Source organism: Mustela nivalis (genome assembly GCF_964662115.1).
Source record: "Mustela nivalis genome assembly, chromosome: 3".
In the NCBI taxonomy this organism is placed as follows: Eukaryota; Metazoa; Chordata; class Mammalia; order Carnivora; family Mustelidae; genus Mustela; species Mustela nivalis.
The window spans coordinates 85404894-85426661 of record NC_139022.1 but is presented as its reverse complement, the minus strand read 5'-3'; the positions used below and the strand labels follow the sequence as shown (position 1 = coordinate 85426661).

The 21768-nt window shown below is 41.0% G+C and overlaps 1 protein-coding gene across 1 annotated transcript in view; it reads right to left on the bottom strand.

Moving 5' to 3' along the window:
- The window catches only part of LOC309860930 (uncharacterized protein), a gene marked incomplete at its 3' end in the record, with an annotated part of 145723 nt that extends 130785 nt beyond the window's left edge, over positions 1-14938 (bottom strand). Inside the window, exon 1 of the mRNA XM_082723359.1 lies at positions 14875-14938. Coding sequence (XP_082579485.1) covers positions 14875-14890 — 16 coding nt within the window. The 5' untranslated portion in view covers positions 14891-14938. The remainder of the gene's footprint in view (positions 1-14874) is intronic.
- Positions 14939-21768: the final 6830 nt, after the last annotated feature.

Below are 21768 nucleotides of genomic sequence, written 5' to 3'. Positions count from 1 at the left end.
GGAGACTGAATGGTCACACTGTATGTTAGTTGAAAACAACAACAACAAATCCTTCCATCCTGCACCAGTGCTGTCAAAAAGCAACTAAACGCAGCCTCTCTGTAAGTTGGACCTGAGCCCCTGAGCATCCCATACTGAAATATAACTCCCTGATTCTGACTGAAGTCCCTGTCCCTGCATAAGCAAGGAACTGATCCCACCACCCAGAGAATGTTCTGAGGAGCCACAGAAAGATTGACTCCATAAGTTATGGCAAACACTCCCAAGGCACTGTCCTTCTAACAAGAACAGAAGCACTGAGCTGAGTGCTTTTTGATAATATTATCAATACTTTCTTTCATTAATACCACAAATCAGATTTCTTAAAGGATGGAGCTTCCAATAAAACAATCTTGATATGTCTACCCAAGTGCCTACCTCATTGTCTATCAGCATGCTCACCTAATTTTTAGAATTCAGGAGGTAGATCAATAAGGGAAAGCTGGCAGCTTCTGTAACAAACCACCCTAAACTGTAGTAGTTCAGCACCACAACCATTTATTTCCTGCTCATGTCAGTCTGTGAAGGTTGGATGGTTCTCCTACATTGTTCACCTCCATGGAATGACTCAGAGATCTTGTCTCCTCGTAACTTGTGCCACTGTCATCCATAGGAAATGGACTCCTTAAACATATCAAAGGAGAGAAAAAGAGCAAAGAAAACTGTCTAGAGAAATTTATTTCTAGGCTTGGAAGGAACATACGTCACCCTTTGCCCCATGCCATTGGCTAGTATGCAGCACTGTCTCCAACTTAACTTCAAGTGAGAATAAGGAATTTAGACTGCCTGTGTGCCTGGTAAGAGGAGAGGGATTAGTAAGCACCAAACTTGTGTTTGCAATGAGGTTTATGTTTTATGACACTGATAGAATGAGAGGAATAGAACCATCCTAACAGTTTAAAAGCGCTGAAGAAAAGATGATTCTATGTAATGCTCCCTCTGCTGTAACAGCAAAAAGGGGAGAAGCTGAGTGCTGAGAGCATGTGCTCAGAAGTCATGTTGCTTCTGTCCACATCATGGCTCTGTCACGTATCAGTTATGTGATGATGGGTAAATTGGTCAATTTCTTTATGTATCTGAGTAATCTGCAAAATGGAGTTAATAGTATTTACCTCAAAAAGAGTTACTGTAAGGATTAAATAAGATGAAATATTTGAAGCACTTGTCATCGACTTTGGAGGCTGAAAGAAAGGGTAGCAACAGACCCATGGAGATATGAAGAACCCAACCTCTGAGATGGCATGAAATGAGAGGTGCTAGTGGACACACATGGCAGGAGGAAGGGGTAGGGGGCGGGATTAGGAAAGTGTCCTCAGTTTAGACCAGAAATTCCCTGGATTTCCAAAGATACAAGCCAGCCAGACATCAGATTAACCAGGCACCTTGTTAAAGATGAAACTGTTTTCTGCAGGAGCAAGTAGAAATGCACCCTTAAATGGATACAGAGATGTCTCCTGGATGGCAAGACAGGGGGAAAATGAATCTCCAAATAAGGACTGGAGCTACTGGAAGGAACCAGAGTCCCTTTTCACCTTCCCTTATCATTGCTTCTCTCCTCACGTTTGTTTCATTCTTTTTCCACACTGCAACTGACTTTCTTTGCTTTGTCATGATGGAAAATAGCCACTACCAATGTTTACATCTCTTCTCAAAGGCGGATAACCGAACAAAACCGGCATCTTACACCCAATTCCAAATCCCTAGGATCTGACGGGTCCAGCATTGTCAGGTGCCACCCTCGGTCCATGCGACTTCAGCTAGGCAAGTGGGTTCATACTATGGGAACATGGCTTATGTAGTAATCCTGTGGCTCAGGATGGGGAAATGATGGTTCCTAAAAGAAGAGTAGGCTCTGGGTAGACTCCTTCCTTCAGGTTTCTGATCACATACTGACTTCCAACATATTTTTAAGTATAGCCATTTCCACTGGGGATCACCTTCGTTTTTCATGGGCTTATAGTATCCTTTCTCCCCTAATAGGTTATACTATGATATGTATGTGTACCCCCCAAATTCAAATGTTAAAACCTAACCCCCAAGGTGATGGGATTAGGAGGTGGGGTCTTTGGAAGGTCATAAGATCGATGCCCACGTTCTCACCAATGGAATGAGTGCCCTTACAGAGGCATCTCTAGGGTACTCCCTGGTCCCTTCCATCACGTGAGGACACAATGAAAAGTCAGCAAGCTGAAACCCAGAAGAGGGCTCTCACCTGACTGTACTGGTACCCTAGTCTAGGACTTTCACCCTCCAAAACTGTAAGACATAAATTTCTATTGTTAACAAGCCACCCAGTCTATGGTATTTTGCTATAGTAGCCTGAACAGACTAAGACAGATCGTAAGTAACGAAAGTTAAGAACCATGTGTACAATCTTCTTTTTATTCTGAAATGCTACCACAGTGATCTATAATAGGCATTTAAAAATATGTAATGAATGAAAGAATAAATGATTAGTCTGGGGAGGGGACAAATCTTGCCAATTTAGTGGCTTTAAAAGGTCAGTGTCACACCCTTAAAGGACTGATTTACTTAAAGAAAGTGGATGAGTCATAAAGAAATGGTACAAAAGTCAAGCTGATACTTTTTAACTTTTTCTTAACTCTTTTTTTAGCTCCTTTTTTTTTTTTTTAACTCTCCTTGCAAATGACTGGTTAGAGGCTTTAAAAATTAACCTTGGCACTGACTACTTATTACTATTGTGTGTCAGTCCTTGGATGTGGCAGCTTCACTGAATACTCTGACCCTTATCCTTCTTGTCATCACATTCCTAAAACTGAATCTTCATGTAAACAGTAAAAAGTATTTTTCATCCTAATGTCACTATCACAGATGCACATGGCAATTATACTTATTTAGTGCATTTGTTACCATAGCACTCAATTCCGAACTCTTTGTTTTTGATGCTCATTCATTCATTTGCTATCTATTGAGGGCCTCCCATGAACAAAGCCCTGGGTATACAACAGTGAGAAAGATCCAGGTCCTCCCTCACAGAGCTACAATGAAGGTGAGAAGTCATCATCAGGCAGGAAACCACTAGTCCACCTTTTTCGTATTTGTGGTTCTGCAGACAACCATCACAAATAAAGAAACTAAAATATTTTCTGTTCCATAGCATGTAAGCAAAAAGAATCACTTGAAAGGTTACAAATAGGTCAAAGTAAAAATGTGCACCTAATCTGATGAATGAAACTGTATGCATTATTTATAATAACCACAGTCTCTAGTCTCAAGTGGAAGACTGACCACTGTTAAAGTGAAGACCCACTTGTTTTTCTTCCTTTCTAATCTTTTCTTCCATTAATTCTCATTGGCCTGGAGTTCAATTCCCAAAGGGTTTAGTAGTAAGAGAGGGCTCCCTGTGGTCCTGGGGAGTGTGGCAGTGAGAGATCAATGCAGTCTTGAGAGGTCAGCAAAAGAGGGATATGCATTTAATTTCACTTCCCTCCCTCATGACAGTGAACCACCTCAATGCCTCAGGTGGCCACAAGGTGAGAAATTTTACAGTCCTACTTGAGGAGTAGAGTAGTTGGCCCTTTCCTTTGGCTATTTAGCACTTATTCCCATAGCATTACCCAGTGAGAAGGAAAAGTCAATTGCTAATTCCCTCATCCCCTCATCATTGACAAGATGTCTCTTTGGAAACTCAATGGTGCGAATAGTTTCATGTGAAAGACAGAGGTTGCCATCACCCTTTTTCCTACAAATCTACCCGCATACTCCATTCCCCCATCACCACCTTCCAATGTAACTGTGGAAGACACAACCAACCAACCAACCAGCCAACAAACAACAGAACACTCTAAAGGCAAATGGGACACAGACTCGTGATGTTAGCCAGCCTGAGAGGGACGCAAGCTTCTTGTTGGAGTTCCAGACTCCCTTGCACATGTAAGTATACAGTTTGGTTTTGTGGTAACTTCTGGATCTTAGGAGGCTGCAGAATTAGCAGTCCTTGTGTGAGAATGTGGTTCCATTATTTATTCAGAGTAAATAGCCACATAAAAGCCCACAGGAGTTGTCAAAGCCAGAGTTCGACCAGGCCTGCGGGCAGAACTGTTCTTTCTTATGTCTTCTTCAGGGGCCTTTTCTAAAGAAAGCATCACCACATATTTAAAACATGATGGGCTTGGTCTGACTTCATTTTGGGTGGTGTAGAACTTTGTTTTTTTTCCAACTTGGGAAAACAAGTACTGGCATTGCGGTTAACCTTGGGAGACTCACTACCTAATCTCCTCCCACATTTATAGATTGTTCCATTCTTACTTAGTTTCCTTTTCCTAAGAAATGTGGATTCATTGTTCTACCATTACTCTATTCAGCTTTTGCCAGTTAAGTGGTAACAAATTTCAACCCTTCTGAGATGGCGGCTCTCTTCCTCATTTCTAGGGCCATATATCACAATGCCAAGGTTGGCCATTATCAACTTAACAGCTGGGACTTGTCTGACCTAGACTTAGGTGCCAAATATATGAAGATAGTAGCCAAGGGTCTTTGTACTATCTTTGTGCACTTTTAAACCTTAGTAATTTAAGTTGTAGGCCTATGAGAAATAATCCAAAAGTGACTTTTAGAAGGCTATTTATTAAGTTTAAAACAACTACATTAGATAAGAACACATGCTGTATTTTCTTCCCACAAAATCCATGACAAGTAAAAAGGCTTCCATAGATGATAAGGTGAACTGTATCCTGTGGGTAGCAGACAGAAGTCCTTAGCATTTGGGAGAAAAGAATTCAGTTTGTGTTTAAATGCCATTTATAACTTGTTTCTTTCACAGTTGCAGCCTGTTGTTAAACGTGTAAAAGCTGCTCCAGGATTTTATGATGTCTGAATTCTTAAAACAAAAACATGTTCACCTTTTTCAGAATTATTTAAATAATAACTTTAAAAAATAAAAGGGAAAAAATTAAGTACAAGGGATTTAATATAACCCATGTAAGTAAGTATCAAGGTCATTTAATAGCTGGGACCCCTGAGCCAGAGGTGTCAGATGAGTCGCTCTCCTCATCTCTGAGACTCCTGGCCCCATGTGCACCTGGACCCATTCTAGATTCCATCTGGATCTGAGCTGGGCAGCCCTGAGGACTTCAGCTTCAGAGAGTGAGGACTGACTTTTGTCTTCTCTGTTTCAAGTCAAAGGACTACAGGGGCCATCTGGCACAATATAAAGGTGTCCTTACAGGCATGGTGCAACCCGACGCCAGGAGGCATTTGCTGTTCAGCATTGCCCTTATCTCTTCTGGGAGTAAGTGACAATATCATTGTGCCCCAGGTCACAGTATAAGCCCCTGAGCTCTCTTAGTATCAGGTCCACATACATACACTCAGAATGACTCTGACATGAAATAGGCCTGAGTTCCAATTCCAACTCCACCACTTAAACCAGCTATACGGACTTGTTTCTGAGCCCCCGGCCCCTTCTCTATAAAATGAGGATAATAATAACTAACCCATGGCATGACTCTGAGATTTGATGAGAGGCTACATGCAAAGAAATTCCTACAGTTCCTGCAACAATCATTGGCAGTTATAATAAGTGATATGGATGAGGCAAAGTAAATGTTTGTTCTGAAGGAGAAATCATTGAAGTCATAGACTCTTTCATTTTGACACAAGACACCCATTTATATTGATGTTGTGAAAAGCAGAGTCTAGAATTCTCTTCTTTGAGTCATTCCTGAACTTAAAATCAAATTCCAATGTCTATGCAGAGTTGGAATATAGCAGCTTCATGTTCAAAGCAGAAGTCCTCAATAATTTAGGCAGTTTAAAAATCCAATAGTTCTCTCCTGGGAGAGTTCTTCTCAGTTCTTTCTCTGAAAGGGTTCTTGAATCTGTTCCTTCTCCTTCTGCACTGCTTTTGTAGAGTTGTAATGGCTTCATCCTGATCTCCCTAACTCTAAAGGTCTACCTCCAGGCAACAGAGATAGAAAATACTATATGAACTCAAGAACATAGTCATTTGGAAATTTGCATTGCAAAAATTTCCATTGCTGTGATTTTTTTGGTCTACATATTGACTGTAGTTGATATTTCAAATAACTATAAAAGAGGAAATTAGATTTTTGTGTTTATCAAAAAGCAGGAGGGTGTGTTATGAGAGGTCTAGGTGTTACACCTTAGCAAGGCACACAGAGTCTGCACAATCCACCCCAATGTGTCTTTTCGGGCTCGCCTATTATCATTTCCTCTATGAAGGCTACCTCAGTCTTGCTGAATTACAAATTATGTGGCCTAAGCTCCCAAACACCCTGTTCTTTCAACCTTACGTCTTTGCATACTTGGCTGCAACTGTCTCTGGAATGACCTAAAGGGCTCCCTTTCGATTTACAAACCCTCTTTTCAAAGGTCACCTCACAAGAGGAATAGATCTGTAGTCCAAAGAGTCTGGGTTTGAAGCCTGGCTCTGCTGTGTCCTGGTTCCATGACCATGAGCAATGAATAATCTTCAGTTTTCTCATCTGTAGGTGGCTCAAAGAGCTCCATTACACTAGGATTAAAAAATCTCGGCACTTACCAATCCCTGACTCTCACTAGCTTGACCACCCTGTCCCTCCTCCAGCCAGTTTAAAGGCAAATTCAGTTCTGGCTTCATGGTTTTGTTTTGTTGTGGTTTTTTTTTTTTTGTTTGTTTGTTTGTTTGTTTGTTTCAAATAAATCCCATCTCCCCAAGTATTTTTAGGAACTGCTAAGGAAGACTTGAACACGGACTCTAAATCCAGACCAAGCTAATGTATGCAGTGCATGTGGATATTGGAATTTTGTTCTCATTGTTAATGCCACAGTCATCTCAGTTACCTAAAGGTAACAGACTTTCCTTGCCAGGTGGAGCAGTTTGGCTGCCAGTTAGGAAGAAAATCTACCACCATCCCTGCCACCATTTTGATCCTCCTTGCTCAAGCCTTTGGGCACCATCACTACCATGTTTTAAAAGTTCTTTTTGGAGCAAGAGAGGAAGTTCCCATCAAACATGTTTTGGTCAGTCAAGGATTTCCCAAAATGAAGCAACGACACTGACTGGATTCCAAAGTCTGGTAGCTCTTCTTCCCCAGATACTGGTGGATTGGAAATACAGGGCACACTTTATCCAGAAGTCTCCAAACCTTAAACCTTGAACAAATCTTTAATTGGATCAACTCAATAGGCTACCTCTACCCCTTTAGGACTTTTCTCCCAAAGTTTTTCCCACTGTTTCCACCCAAGAGTTCAAGTCCTTCTTAAACCTCGGGACCCTCTTATGCAAATCAGTATATTCAAATGAATACTGGGAATGTTACAGAGATAGTATTTTATGCCCTGTCAAAGAAGCTTCAGTTACCATTTAGGGAGAATCTATGTGATTGTAAAATAGGGGTAAGAATATTTACCTAAAAGGATCCCAGAAAATGATAAATTATATTAGATGAGATAATTTCTTTTTTTTTTTCCTTAACCTCACGGTTTTCTTTAATTTGTTCCATTTTCAGGATTAGCTTTTCCTCCACCATTTTGCTGAAGCTGTTGTTCTCCTCCAAAGCCTTCTGAAGGACTTCTCACTCATGTTCCCTCTTCTCTGCCAATTGTTCCCTGAGACTGGGCTTCCTGAGACTGACTTCTTTCCTCTGCAGCCTCCAGTTTTTTCTGGATCTCCTCCAGAGACAGGTCTTTCTTCTCTGGAGAAGCTAAAGTTCATGGGGATTCTGAGATGGGAGATGGCAGCTTCAGGATCAGCAAAAAAGTCTGGCCAGAGGCACATTTGTTGATTTGCTTCACTTCCATATCACCATAAGTATAGATGTTGATGTTGCAAGGTTTGGGGTAAAAGCAAGAGCAGATCAGGGACAGCATGGCAGCTCCTTCCTTTTTTCCTTGTAGGCCATTGCTGTTTTAGCCATTGTAAGGATGTGCAGATGCTGAGCAGTGGTGAAGGCTACAGCAGTGGAGAGAGCCTAGATAATTTCAAATGCTTGGTGTACTCCCAGGTACATAGTTCATTCTTAGGCAGTTTTAAGCAACCAGTGCTCTAAACATCACATTAAAAAAGCTGCTTCTCTGGGCTCCTACAAAGGTTAGTATGATTTCTGTTTAGCTCTGACTACACTGTGTGGAAATTATACTGCTCCCTGTTGCACTGGGACCATTTCTTCTTATCTCTATACCCTTACCACTCTATACCACCCTTGGCTTAGCACAGCATCTGGTATATCACAACCCCTAGGAATCCTTAAATGAGTGAGTTAAGAGGAAAACAGACCTGAAACAAGAAAATTTCAATTTTCCTTGCAACATAGATTTCAGCACATCTTCTGAAGCCTCTGTGTTCTTTTCCAACTCTAGGTGAAGGTGTTTAATTATTTTTTTTTTAGTCTCCAATACCAAGCCCCAGTATCCTATACACGGTTGACATTCAATGGACGTTTGTTGACAGTGATAACTGAGTTAACGTTACCTAAGAACTGTTCAAACCATGACAAAATTCTAGGTATTATCATTAACCCAAATTCCTGAACACCTATCCCTCAAACAAACAAACACAAAATATCTGCACCCTTATTGCTGACCCCTGTGAGTGGCTGTTCAGAGTCCGGACTCATGGTCTGGCTTATAGGTGAATTTACTCTCTCATCCCCATTATTCGGAAGGCACTGTGTTGCCCTCAGTCTAAAAGAGGCCTCAGTTCCTAATTTACCACCACTGTAAGAGTGATTTCAACATGGAAGGCAGAGAGCTACATGAAAACTAAGGAGGCACCAAACTAGCAAGTCCCATGCCTAGGTCTGCAGTATCACCTGGGAATGTATTTCAAAAATAGACTCACTCTCCTGTCCCCTTCCTCTACTCCTATCCCAGGTGTTTTATTCAGTAGTACATGGGCCTAGGAATATGCATTTCCCAAAAACTCCACAGGCAATTCTGATACAGCCTTCTGGTTCTAGTGAGTGGAATCACCTTTGGAAATACAGTTGGGTCATCCATCAGGACTCAGCTAAGGCTCTTCTAAACCCAATGGTCGGGGCGCCTGGGTGGCTCAGTGGTTTGGGCTGCTGCCTTTGGCTCGGGTCATGATCTCAGGGTCCTGGGATCGAGCCCCGCATCGGGCTCCCTGCTCCGCAGGAAGCCTGCTTCCCTCTCTCTCTCTCTCTGCCTGCCTCTCTGCCTACTTGTGATCTCCGTCTTTCAAATAAATAAATACAATTAAAAAAAATAAAATAAAATAAACCCAATGGTCCACTGTGTTCCAAAAAAATGTAGAACCATGGAAATGGGAAGGACACACAAGGAGTGGTATGGCAATATCCTCAGCCAACAGGATCTGTCAGGTAGAGAGACACATTTGGCAGAGATACATGGGTACGATGGCATGGAATGTGAGAGCATAAACCAAATACTGATTTCAGGAAGCTAGGGAGGAATTCAGGATAGGATATGAATTAATATTAAATAATAATAATAATAATAAGATAACTCCACAAACAGATTTCTTAAGGAGCAAGGAAGGAAGGAAGCCTAAGGAAGCCATGCAGCAATTCAGGAAAGGCTGTAGAGAGGTTCAGCTCTGGGGATTTCCAGTGCACAAGACAGGAAAGATTTCATAGGCACAGCAGTAAGATCAGCTCAAGGCTAGGTTCCTTTCTTGTTGCAATAGGTAAAGTTGTGAATGCCACCTAGGGCCAGTATTAGCCTTCTAGGATGTCTTCCTCTGAGAGCTCTAGAATAATCCAACTGAATTTGAAGAACAGTAAAATCAGAGAATGTGACTCAAGGAAATGATTCCTTTAAGTGGAAAATATTTGACAGTATTTCACTAAACATTTTCTAGGTTTTTAAGTGGAGAAAAAGATACCCAAATCACACTGTTCCCAAGCCTCTGCTTCCACACAGAGAGGTCTGGGGATGACTCCCTAAAGGCATAAGTTGAGCCAGATGAGGGTGTTCTCTAAATGGAACAAGAATCAAGAAGCCAGGCATAGGCAAAAGCAGTCCCCTGACACCATGGAGTTATCTTAGAGACTGGCACATATCAGTTCCAGGATGGTAGGGTGAGACTCACAACTTGGAAATATTCTTAGAGACAAGAAGAGTTCCATATGTGAAAATGAAACCCTGTTTTGAACTCTGTGTCAGGTACATTACTCTTGCTGTTGATATTTTTTGGGCCTCTGCTGGGCCACAGGACCTCTCAGTACCTCTCTGGCCCCTCTTTGGCCTTCACTAGGGCATGTAGGAATCCTGGGTCCCTGTGTGCCCTGCCCAGGCCCTGCCCTGCCCAGGCCACAGGGAATCAGGAGTCCCTAGAATAGATCCATGAGACTCCACAGATGTTTTCAGTCCAAAAATGTAGTAGATGTGGCATTGAGATAAATGTGGAGCCACCCATGGTCATCATCAGAGAAACAGGCCACTTACTCTGATATTCTCTGGTTTGCCTTTACCCAACTAGATGCTTCAATAGCTGTCTTGTAATGGACAATGGGATTGCCTCCCCTTTCTTTCCTTCTAATAGAAACCCAATTTTTTTTTAGGAATCCATGTATTTAGAAAAAGCTGACCTCACTCCCAGCCCCATAAGTGGACCTGATTGGTATAAGGAAGATTTCAGAAGTGGTTATGGGACCAAATTCCAGCCAAAGAAACATGAAGGGGAAATCTGAGCACTTCTGGAGAAACTTTCCAATCTTCTGAGAGTGAGCGACAGGAAGAAAGAGTTTCCCCCTTCCTCTGTAGATTGCCATGCCTGGATATAGTGCTCAGAACTGCTGAGGCCACCTCACTGCCTGCAAGATGAGGAAGCCAGCATTAAAGGTGAAAGGGAAGAGCGATGGTGAGAACACAGGTCTTTTAAGACACTGTGGAGCAATTGCGTCAACAGACTCTGAAGTCTACTCTGCCTTGGACTTCCAATTATGTGAAATAATATACTTCTTCTTTGTTTAGAGCAATCTGAATCAAGGTTTCTTTTCCTCATACCTGACAGCATTTTAATTGGTGTAAGTCCCAGGAGAATAATAAAGAATCTGAACACATCTTTTCCATTCTTTTCCCAAATCTTCAAAGAATGGAACAGCGGTTTCCACTTGCTATTCCAGTCTCTCAGGGACTCCTGCATCAAATCCCTCCCCCCTTCCTGAAGTGGCATTTCCTCCTCTTTGTAGCCTCCAGTATTTGTACCATGTTTAAAACTTCTGTTTAAATGATCTGAGTCCAAAAGGAAGAAGTTGTCTGATGCAATGTGATTTAGGAAAGGGAAGAAGATGAAAGTAAAGATTAGGGATGAAAATTATGTGCACTGTTTTAAATGCTCCCAATGTCTCACATGCAGGGATGGTCATGGCACATATACCTATAGTGCAAGTCCAAGTCACCTTTCAAACTCAATGACCCTAGGACCTTTTCTATAAAGTTGTGCTGTCCTATACAGTAGCCAACAGCAATTAGTCACTTTTCTTGGCCAATAGCTATATATATTTAAATTTTTAATTAAAATAAAATTTAATGAAAATTTATTTTTCAGTTATACCAGCCACATTTCAATTCTCCATAGCCACATGTGGTTATCATATTTGACAGAACTGATACAGAACAGTTTTGTCACTGCAGAAAGTTCTATTGCACAGACCCATTACAAAAGTACCTCTTTATTCAAAATAATATGATAACCAGCAAGCCAATCATAGGCTTAGAAAGCATGAAAGATGGACCACACAAAGGCAAAGATAAAGTTGAGTCCCGGCTCTGTTTGCTTACCTAACCTCTATGAACCTTAGCTTCTACATAGTCAATGTGGAGATAATATTTACACCTTGCTAGTGGTATGAGGACTAAAGCTGATGTATAGCGAACACCTAGGTAGAGACTTACCACACAGATGATCAATGACAATACTATCCCTGGTTTCTTTCCTTGGGGATCAATCATACAAAAGTTTGTTTTGTCCATACAACCTTCTACACCCTTGATTCAAAGTGTGGTTCAGAGATCTGTCCTAGCAGCAAGACCTGGAAACTGAATCAGAACTTGCACTTTAATAAGATCCCTAGGTGATCTGTATGCACATTAAAGTTGGAAAGCATTAATTCATACAGCATAGGCCAAAATTTGAAACAAGTATATTATGTGACTATAAAATTAAAATTTCAATAGTGGACTATGAAACCCTAACCATAACTTTGAGGCCCACCTTGACAAGCCTATGAAAGCCTAGTGGCTGAGGCCAGCAATGATGGGAACTTAGATCAAGAAGTAACCCCCAGGACAGAGAGGAAGCGCTTGTACCATTCAAGCAAGATAATGCCACAAAAAGCAGAATCGGCAAGCTCCCTGTGTGGGTGATCTGGTAGTACCCGTGAATTCTCTAGGGAGGCATACTACTGCTGCATTACAAATTACTCCCCAGATATAGTGATTTAAAACAGTAATTCTTTATTATCTTTCCCATTTCCCATGGGTCCGAAATTCAGACAAGTCACTGGATCTGGAGCATCAGCTGGAAGGCTTGCAGGCTGGAGGTTGGGATCATCTGAAGGCTCCTTCAACCATGGTATGGCAGTGATGCTGGCTATCAAGTGGGGGTCTAGTTAGCACTGTCAGCTGGAACACCCACACACAGCTTCTCTATGTAGGCTGTATTTCTCAGAAAGTGGTGGCTAGGCTTCAAGGACAATCAGAGAGAGCGAGATCACCAAATAGAAACCCTATTATATATTGTGTCCTAGCTTTGGAAGTCATCCAGCACCATGGCTATCACATTCTGTTGGGCAAAGTATTTACAAAGGTCTGCCCAGGATGAGAGGGAGGAAACATATACCAATATATATCAAGGTCATACCTTGACATAATAATATAGGTATGTCAGAGTTACATTGTAAGAACATATTGTGGGAAGAGATGGCTATCTAATTGAGGCCATATCTTATTATGGCCATCTTTGAGAAACCCAATCTGCCACATGAATATTCTTTTTGGTTCAAGTTATTCCAGACCTCAAATCACCATGCCCACCACCATCATCATAAACAAGTTCTTATTTAGTGTCTTCCATGTGGAGGGCACCATATTCTGATTCATATTTATTTTATAGAAAAAGTTACAGGATATTCATCTCCCGTTGGTGTATCTTGTTCTTGGGAATTCTTTCATTTTTTTTTCCAGGAAAAATAGTTTCAAAGCTAGTTTCACTTTCCATTCTGTCTTGTTCTTTTGCATTATTTCATTATAGTCAAACTCTTTGAATGTGACATCAGAGAGGTTAGAAAATAAAGTGAGAGTAAGTGGGATAGGTAGAGATAATAGCTCATTCATTGGTACTAAGTTCCCAAATAGGTTTTTGGTTGGTCTACAGCTTAAGAGTTATTGAGCCTTATTGCTAATGGCAAATAAAATAATTAGAGCAAAATGTGCCCATGCATTAAAATTTAGATTTTCTTTCTTTCTTTCTTTCTTTCTTTCTTTCTTTCTTTCTTTCTTTCTTTCTTTCTTTCTTTTTTTTTTAAAACTATCTAACTACCTTGTATTTTCAGACTAAAACTTTTCTCTGTGCATTTTCATCTTTATAATAAAACTTTCTTGGCAAGACTGATCTCAATCTGGTGGTTCTTATATTAGAGTAGAATCAAGAAAGAAGGAGGAAGGGATATAGTTTTCTAAATATGACAGAATAAAAAATACTAGTGTTTGTTTCTCATTAAAAAAAAAAAATCAGAGGCAAAAACTACAATTGGATCTGGCCTATAGCCATTCATCCTAAATAATGGAGGAAGAGAAACATAAGGCAACTGGATATAGACCTGGCACAGACTTTCAGGTTTCTAATTTTACATAATCTTCTGTGTTCCCTTTCATTAGAAAGTCACATTCTAACTTCCTATACTTAGATGTTCTGCCCCTGTGATTGTCCTTTCTCCCACCCACCTAACTGCTGTTAACATCCCAGGGTTCCCATTACTGCCTTCTAGAAATTTCACACACACACACACACACACACAACACTCATTCACCCCACATGTACACATTCACTCACATACATGAACTTTCACACAGTCACAGTCATTCACATGCACATAGTCACACACAAAGTTATGCACATGGACACATTTGCATGCGTGCACACACACAAGCTTAAAACAACCCAGCTCCTGACTTTGACCACCAATTGAAGTACTCGGCCATCTCTTCCTTGAACATCCCAGCTCCACCCATAAGCAGAAGGAAAACCTTCCACGTTTTGGGATCCACCTGGTAATCACAATATTCACATTCAAGACTCACTTCCAAAGCTCACCCTCAACTTCTCACTGCTAATAGCACATGATTCTGGCCCATTCTTTTCCACTAACCAAGACTATCAAAAGCAACTGGAAGTCAGTGAAAATTGCACAGGGTTAACTTTGAATCTGTTCTAACTTATTCTTAATTTCTCAAAATTCTACATTAAGTGTTAGATAGAATTGTGTTCCCCAAAAAGATTGGTTAAAGTCCTAGCTCTTAGTACTTGTGAATGTGACCACATTTGAAAACAGGGTTTTTGCAGATGCAGCCAAGTGAAAATGAGATCTTTAGGCTGGCACCTAATCCTCTTAAGAGGAAAAGTTCAGAGACACAGAGGGAGAACACCATGAGACAAAAAAAAAAAAGCAGAGAGTGGAGTGTTGCAGTCACCAGCTACCATCAGAAATCAGGCAACAGCAAGGAATAACTTTCCAGTGTCAAAGGGTCCTGCTGATAGCTTGATATTAGACTTCTCAACTCCAGAATTGTGAGAAAATAAATGCCTATTGTTTAAGCCACCCAATTTATAGTACTTTGTTATGGCAGCCCTAGGAAACAAAAACAGTAAGTATTAAAATAAATTACCTGCAATGAGCCTCATGACCAAGGAGACAGAATGGTCTGTTGTTAGCAAAGGCAAGGATGAGGAGAGAACACGGAAAACAGGCTGCGTAGGATAAGCCTGGGTGTCTTAATCAGCTTTGGATGCGGTAGCAGAATCCTATCAACTGTGTGGCTTATAAATAACACACATTTAATTCTCATAGTTCTGGACACTGGGAAGTTCAAGATCAAGACACCAGTAGATTCAAGGTCTGGTGAGGGCCCTACAACCTCATATGGTAGGACATTGAAGGGAGCCCTCTGAAGCCTTTTTTTTTTTTTTCTAATAAATTATGAGGGCTCTACCTAAGCACCCTCATGATGTAGCACCTCTCAAAGGTGTTAATAAAGGTGTAAATAAATCCAAATATATTGGATTTAACATGAATGTTGGGGAACACAAATATTCAGTCTAGGGCACTGTCCTAGAATCCCTTAAGTCTCCACCAGGGTACTACTTTAGGGACCACATTTGCTTCAGCTCATCCAGGAAATTTGATTCAGCCGTGATGACCAAGTCTTGTAAAAAGATAAATGCTTATCCCTGTGCACATTAGGGTTTATATTTATGGAAGTCTTAGGTATAGCTGTGTGTGTTCTGCATGTTTCTGGGTGAGCATCAGTCTATGGAATGTGCTCCTGGCTGAGTTGTTTTCTACTTACAATGACAGCATGGCAATTCCTGCAGTTAACAATGTACCCTGAATATTCTGGGGCTACCCTTTTAGGTGAACTTGTTGGAAAACATCCAAATCTAGAAGAGAAGATGTCTTGGGAGACTGGGAGTGGAGAAATGGTCAGAGCACAAAAGAACAGGGAACAAGAGAATGGAACAAAAGTTCTCATTTATTCTACCAACTATATCTGTATTACAGGTATTTAACATCTCTACTGATACCCGACCCTAACAAAATTGTTAGGTATGGGTGCTATGACCATAACAGGAAAATGAAACTGCAGTTCTGAAAGTTTAAGTAATCTGCTCCAAGACACACAGGTACTAAGCAGAAGAGCTAGGATTTGAATCCAGTTATATCAGATCCTCACTTGTAATGAGAACTCAAGTATTACATCACCCTTCAGAAGAGCAGTTCAAGATTTATCAGAATCAAGGAAGGAAGCTAGATTCTTTCATTACTAACTTAAAATTGTAGGTAGCCACATCTTCTACTTTGTGTAATGGCAATGTTATACAAATGTTGCTACAAAGAAGGCTAGAACCAACATATACTGATTAAATTAATGATTTACTGAGAACTGGGATTTAGGAGATTACCATGGCACTTTCCTTTCTCCACAGTAACAGAACCCCCAGTTTTTAGACTCATGACCAGATGTCTTGGTTTCCTTTACAGCTTGAGGTAACCAGGTCTCTAGTTGCTGACCAATGGGAAAGAGATGGATCTGTCATGCCATTTCCGTGAATTTTCTCAAAGAAAGCTTAAGATACATTTTGTCCCTTTCTTCTCCATCCCTTCTTCTTTCTTGGAACTTGGGTATGATGGCTTGAATTCTAACCACCATGTTGGACCCTGAGGACAAAAATCTCACTCTAGATACAGCAGAACAGTGAGTTGGAAGAGTCCAAGTCCCTGAGGACTTTGTGAAGCAGAGTTGCTAGTCAGTTCTGAACGGCCCACCTCCTACATGTCCACAAGAGAGAAATAAATGTCTATCTTATTTGAGTTACTATAACTTAGTTACTTGAGTTAACTTGAGTTACTATAACTTACTGTAACAGTAACTTTGTTACTGGCAACCAGTACTAATCCTAACTGATATAGGTTCATCCTAGAGAGACACTCCACTAAGACAAAGGATAGAGCAGGGATTGACATGTGCCATCAGCTTCTGATATCATGGAGGCTTCTGTCCTTCTAACTAACTAACTAACTAACTAGATAGATAGATAAATAGGAAAAGGAAGGGGAAGGAGAAAAGGAAAAAAAATAGGATGGCCCCTTCTTTATATGTTCTAGGCAACTTCATAGACACTGCTTCCCCCACAAAAAGCCTAAAAGCCCTCAGGTCAAGTACTGCATACTCAATTCCCATCATTTGCCAATAAAGTCAATAAAAATTTTTTCCATTTTTTGGTTTTTCTCCATTTCTTTATTTTTCTCATTCCCTGCTGCTGTTTACTGGTATATGCTCTATAATCTGGTTTGTCAAAAACAGTGACAAATGCTACCTTGCATTTTTTGTCAAAAACAGGGACAATGCTACCTTGCTTCTTGTCCTAGTGGGACACATTTGTAATTCTTGTATTTTCATATAAAGATACTAAAATCAAGTGAGGTCAGGCCCAAGGTTACATATCTTATAAATGGTCAGATGTGAGATTTGAACTCGCATTATTCTGCCTCCAGTATCTGGCTTCTTAATTACTATTTCAGGCACTAAGACACCCTTTGTAAAAGTATCAAGATCCAAAGATACTCAGGCTTTTCAGCAAGTATAGAGATCCACAGAGGTATGAAAATGAGCACATATTGCAAAAGTGACTTAGTGGATTTTAACATTCAGAATCTATCTGAATTATAACTTAATAGATAAAGCTCAGTAGAATCAGGTGAATTCACCATATTCCTGTTATAATTAATTTGGTCACACACATGCTCCTAGACTTGATACTGTTAGCAGTCACACAACACAAATTAATGCGATGTCACCCTAGATCTCTAAAGTCCCTATTCTAAAAGGCAATGGATATTTTCAAAGTACAAATACAGATAGTAACCTCCTCTGAAATCATTTCATGACAAAAGCAAACCTGATAAACCTGTATATACTGTCATCATAGGCAACATCCTAGGTTTGTCCTGGAATGGTTCACCTGATGCAGTGGGTGGGAAAAGAAACGAATCACTATTCATCCATATGACCAGAAATAATTTTTAAATGAGATTAGATTTAAGTAAGGGCCTTTCTTTAAGCAGGAAAGCACTTCTCCTGTAAAGGCACTTCTCGTGTAAACTTGGCACTAAATGAGATTCAACTGAGTTTTGGCTTAAATGTAAAGAGCTGGAAGATAAATTATTGCTGAATTTCTGAAAGTGCATACATAGTTCAAGACACAGAACAGCCTCGTAAGAATAATTGCTAAGTGAATGGATGAATAAATGAAAGAACCACAATGAGTGGCTTATGAGGCATGGGGAAGGGAATGGGTTACATTCTCTAATCCTTACCTCTGTGTCCTACATACAGCGCTGGTGCATGTAACAGGATCCTGAATGAGGATTTGAGCGGCACATCTGGGCGTTAGTAGAAAGGAGATGAGACATGGTTCACTTGCATAAGGATCCCAGGTGTCCTACAGGAGAAATTAAATGCGGTGAGGCTGTTAAAGGACTCAACTGTTGCAATGAAGTCTGCCCTAGCATCCTAGTACTCCACTCAGATTCACCCTCAGGAAGAGACTGTAGGTTCTGTATTAGTTTCCTATAGCTGCTGTAACAAATTACCACAAACCAGGGGCTGAAAACACACTTTCTCCTACAGCTCTGCAGTCCACAAGCCCAAAGTCACTATCAGTAGGCTGAAATTAAGGTGTTGGCAGGGCCACAAGGGAGACTGTCGGAGAAAATCTGCTCCCTGCTTCTTCCAGCTTCTGGGAGCTATAGCACTCCTTGGCCTATGGCCACATGACTTCACTACTCAAGGTCAGCATCCTCAAACCTCTTTCTGCTCTGGTTTCACACAACATTCTCCTCTGCATCACTCTTACTAGGATGCATGTGATTACAATGGGATCCCATTTTGCTAATTGGGTCAATCGCCCCATCTCAAGAGCCTTGCACTAAATCACAGCTGCAAAGATTTTGCCATATAAATTAATGTTCATGTGTTCCAGGGATTAAGACCTAGTATCTTTGGGGACTATTATTCAGCCTACTATAGGAACATAAGCTTGACCCTAGAGTCTGTGGGGAACACTCTCCTGGCCAGGTCCCCAGAAATTATTCTATCATTCTAATGAGGGACTACTGCCAAACAATGGCTCTAATTACAGTGTTATGTGTAAATCTGCTATTTAAATGCAATTTGTTATGGTTGTTATGATAGCTAATGAAATACAGATTTGATCATTATTCAGCTACTTCCCATAGAATAGTCAACCCCAGAATTATTTGGGTTTTGCCTGGATTATTATCTCAATTTAATTAATGCTGTAAAAAGGAATGTAACTGTATTTATATGGAATCAAGTTACAAAGTGTTAAATTTAGTATACCTTTTCTGAGGTGTGGCTCATTTGTGACTTCCGTTCCTATCATCTTGTGTTTGCACAGCTGGTAAGTGTAAATTCAACATGAAAACACCCTTTGAAAAACCAGCAGACATTTCACTGACCTTGGAGGTGAATTTGTCACTGCTGAATTCTGTGATGATCTATACTCTAGTCTGTTGACTTTGCAGGGAGGTTAAGGCTATGGTGTTACTCACATAGGGGGGTCTAATGTTGGTTCAGCTTGTCATAGCACAAGATATGTGAACCATCCCCAGAAATTTTTCCAGGTCTAACCACAGAAATGAATGCTGTGCCATCCCCTTTGTGTAAGGAAAAGTATAATCCTGGCATTGGGAAATTGGGGTGTGGGGGAGGCGGGGTGGCTCAGAGAATTCAAAGTTCAGTTACAGTTCTAGTTAACCTCAAGCTCAGAGGTCTTGGGAATGTGGAGGCAAAGGATATTCTAGAAAGCACTGGACCATACACTCTTTCTAACAACCGTGGTCCAATCAGTAAAGGCTCTACTGCCCTTCCCGCATGCCCCTTATCAGCAGTTGGTACCTTTTACATTCTTTTCTAAGGGTCTGGAAAGAGGATCTCAGTTTTAAGAGTGGCCCTGACTATAGTTAGCAAAGCCTTGTCATGAAAATGCCTGCCCAAGTTCCTCCTCTTCAGTCTCTAAAAGGCTCAGAGTGGCTCATGAAAGAAACTGGATCTTCCACAGCTGCCTTCAAGGTTATCAGCCCCCTCTCCTAAACAGCCCCTGCCAACCCCACAAAAGGTACATACTCTCCTTCACAAGGACCTGAGAGGCCGCCAGTCTATGGCCAACAGAAATGGAAAATCGATTTCAGATTTATCTCCACTGGGAATTAAGTATATTCCTTAGAAATAATGAATTATGAGGTCACCGAGGGCTTGTTTTTTTTTTCCCCTGCTTGCTGAGACATTTTAATTGAAGAAAAAGTGACGAATGAACAGGACATTCTAATTCCCGTGATGTGCTTTTTCCCATTTTAATGTCAGCTAAACCACAAAAATGTTCATTTTTCTATCTTCATTACTCCTCAGAGTTCAGGAAGAACAGTGTTGCCAAAGGGGAAAAAAAGCTAGGTAACTCTTGCTCCCTCCACCCATTTTCCAAAAGACAAAGTTAGATGCAGCTCTGGCCTCAGCCAGCCTGCGTTTTCACTATTGGTGCAGCCATTCGACTCGAAAAAGAAACATTCTCCACACCTCTTAAATAATAGTGGGACACAAGGAAGACACACTCATTCAGAACCCACAGCACCGAACAAGGTAGAGAGGCTTAATATGCAAAAATAACTGGTTCCCCTGGCAAGCCTTTCAACAAGCAAACTCAGGACCCCCTCCTCACTCCACTCAACACTACAGGTAACATCTACTGAGTGCCGGCTAGGATTCTGATTCTGATAAAACCCTGTCAACAGACACTTTCTTATCTAATACTTGTAACAGCCCTTAGACAACCGACATTTAGTAAAACATAGAATTAAGATTAGAACCCAGGGAACACAGTCTGCATTCTTAAACCCTGTGTTCTCGTCCAGCAGTTCCCACACAGTGGCACAAATCGGAATCATCCGATGAGTTTGTGAAACCAGAATGCTGAGCCTAACCCCAGAAATCCTGATTCAGTACACTAGGGGTTCACACTTTGAAAACCACTATTCTAATATCTGACTCTGATATTAGAGAGTCATATTCTAAAAGCTTTATTCAAAGAAGATCCTCAACTACAGAACACCATTCTAGGACTTCTGTTCCCTTCTCTGCTTGCTAAGAGAGAATCTGAGAGCAATGAACTGGTATACCCAAGGCCAGGTAGAGAAACAGGAAAAAGTCGGAAATCAGAGACACCTACTTCTCTTCTAACAACTTCTCAGTTCAAAGAAAACTCTCTAGAGTGGCCCAAGACACCCATCCTCAAGACTGTAGCTACGCCGTTTGAAGTGAATGCTTCTTTCCAATGAGCAGGAATTGATTCTATGGGAATGACTCTCTCTTCTCTACCATCCGCATTCTTGCATTAATTCTCAAGTTTTCATGATTTCAAGTACTTTCTGTTTTCTGTGGGGTTTTTTTAAAAGATCTATTTATTTGAGAGAGAGAGCAAAAGTGTATGGTGGGGAGGACAGGGACAAAGGGAGATGGAGAAAGAGAATCTCCAGCAGACTTCCTGCTGAGCATGGAGCCCCTCAATTCCACCACCCATGAGATTATAACCTGAACCACCCAGGTGCCCCGTGGATTCCAGGTCTTAAACTATCCAGGCCTTACCATTTTGAAGCCACAGTGAACTGAGCCACTGATGCACCACAACAAAGGCAACTTCACTACCATGTTCTCTGTGAGGTAGAGGTTTTCTGTCTCTCTGAGGGTAGGTCCCACAGTCTCACATTCTTTTTCTTGCATTATTATTGTTCTTTCTGGCATTATTATTGCTCACTGTTTTCTCATGTATTAGCTAACCATTGGTTGATTCAATAGCAAATCTGGTGCAGTGCCATAAAAGGAAAAGCCCAATAGAGACATAGCCGAATACTTGGACTGCACTGGGCAAGGATCTAACAGGACTCTCTCTTCCCTCACTTCTCTTTCCCCAACAATATCCGTGTCCTG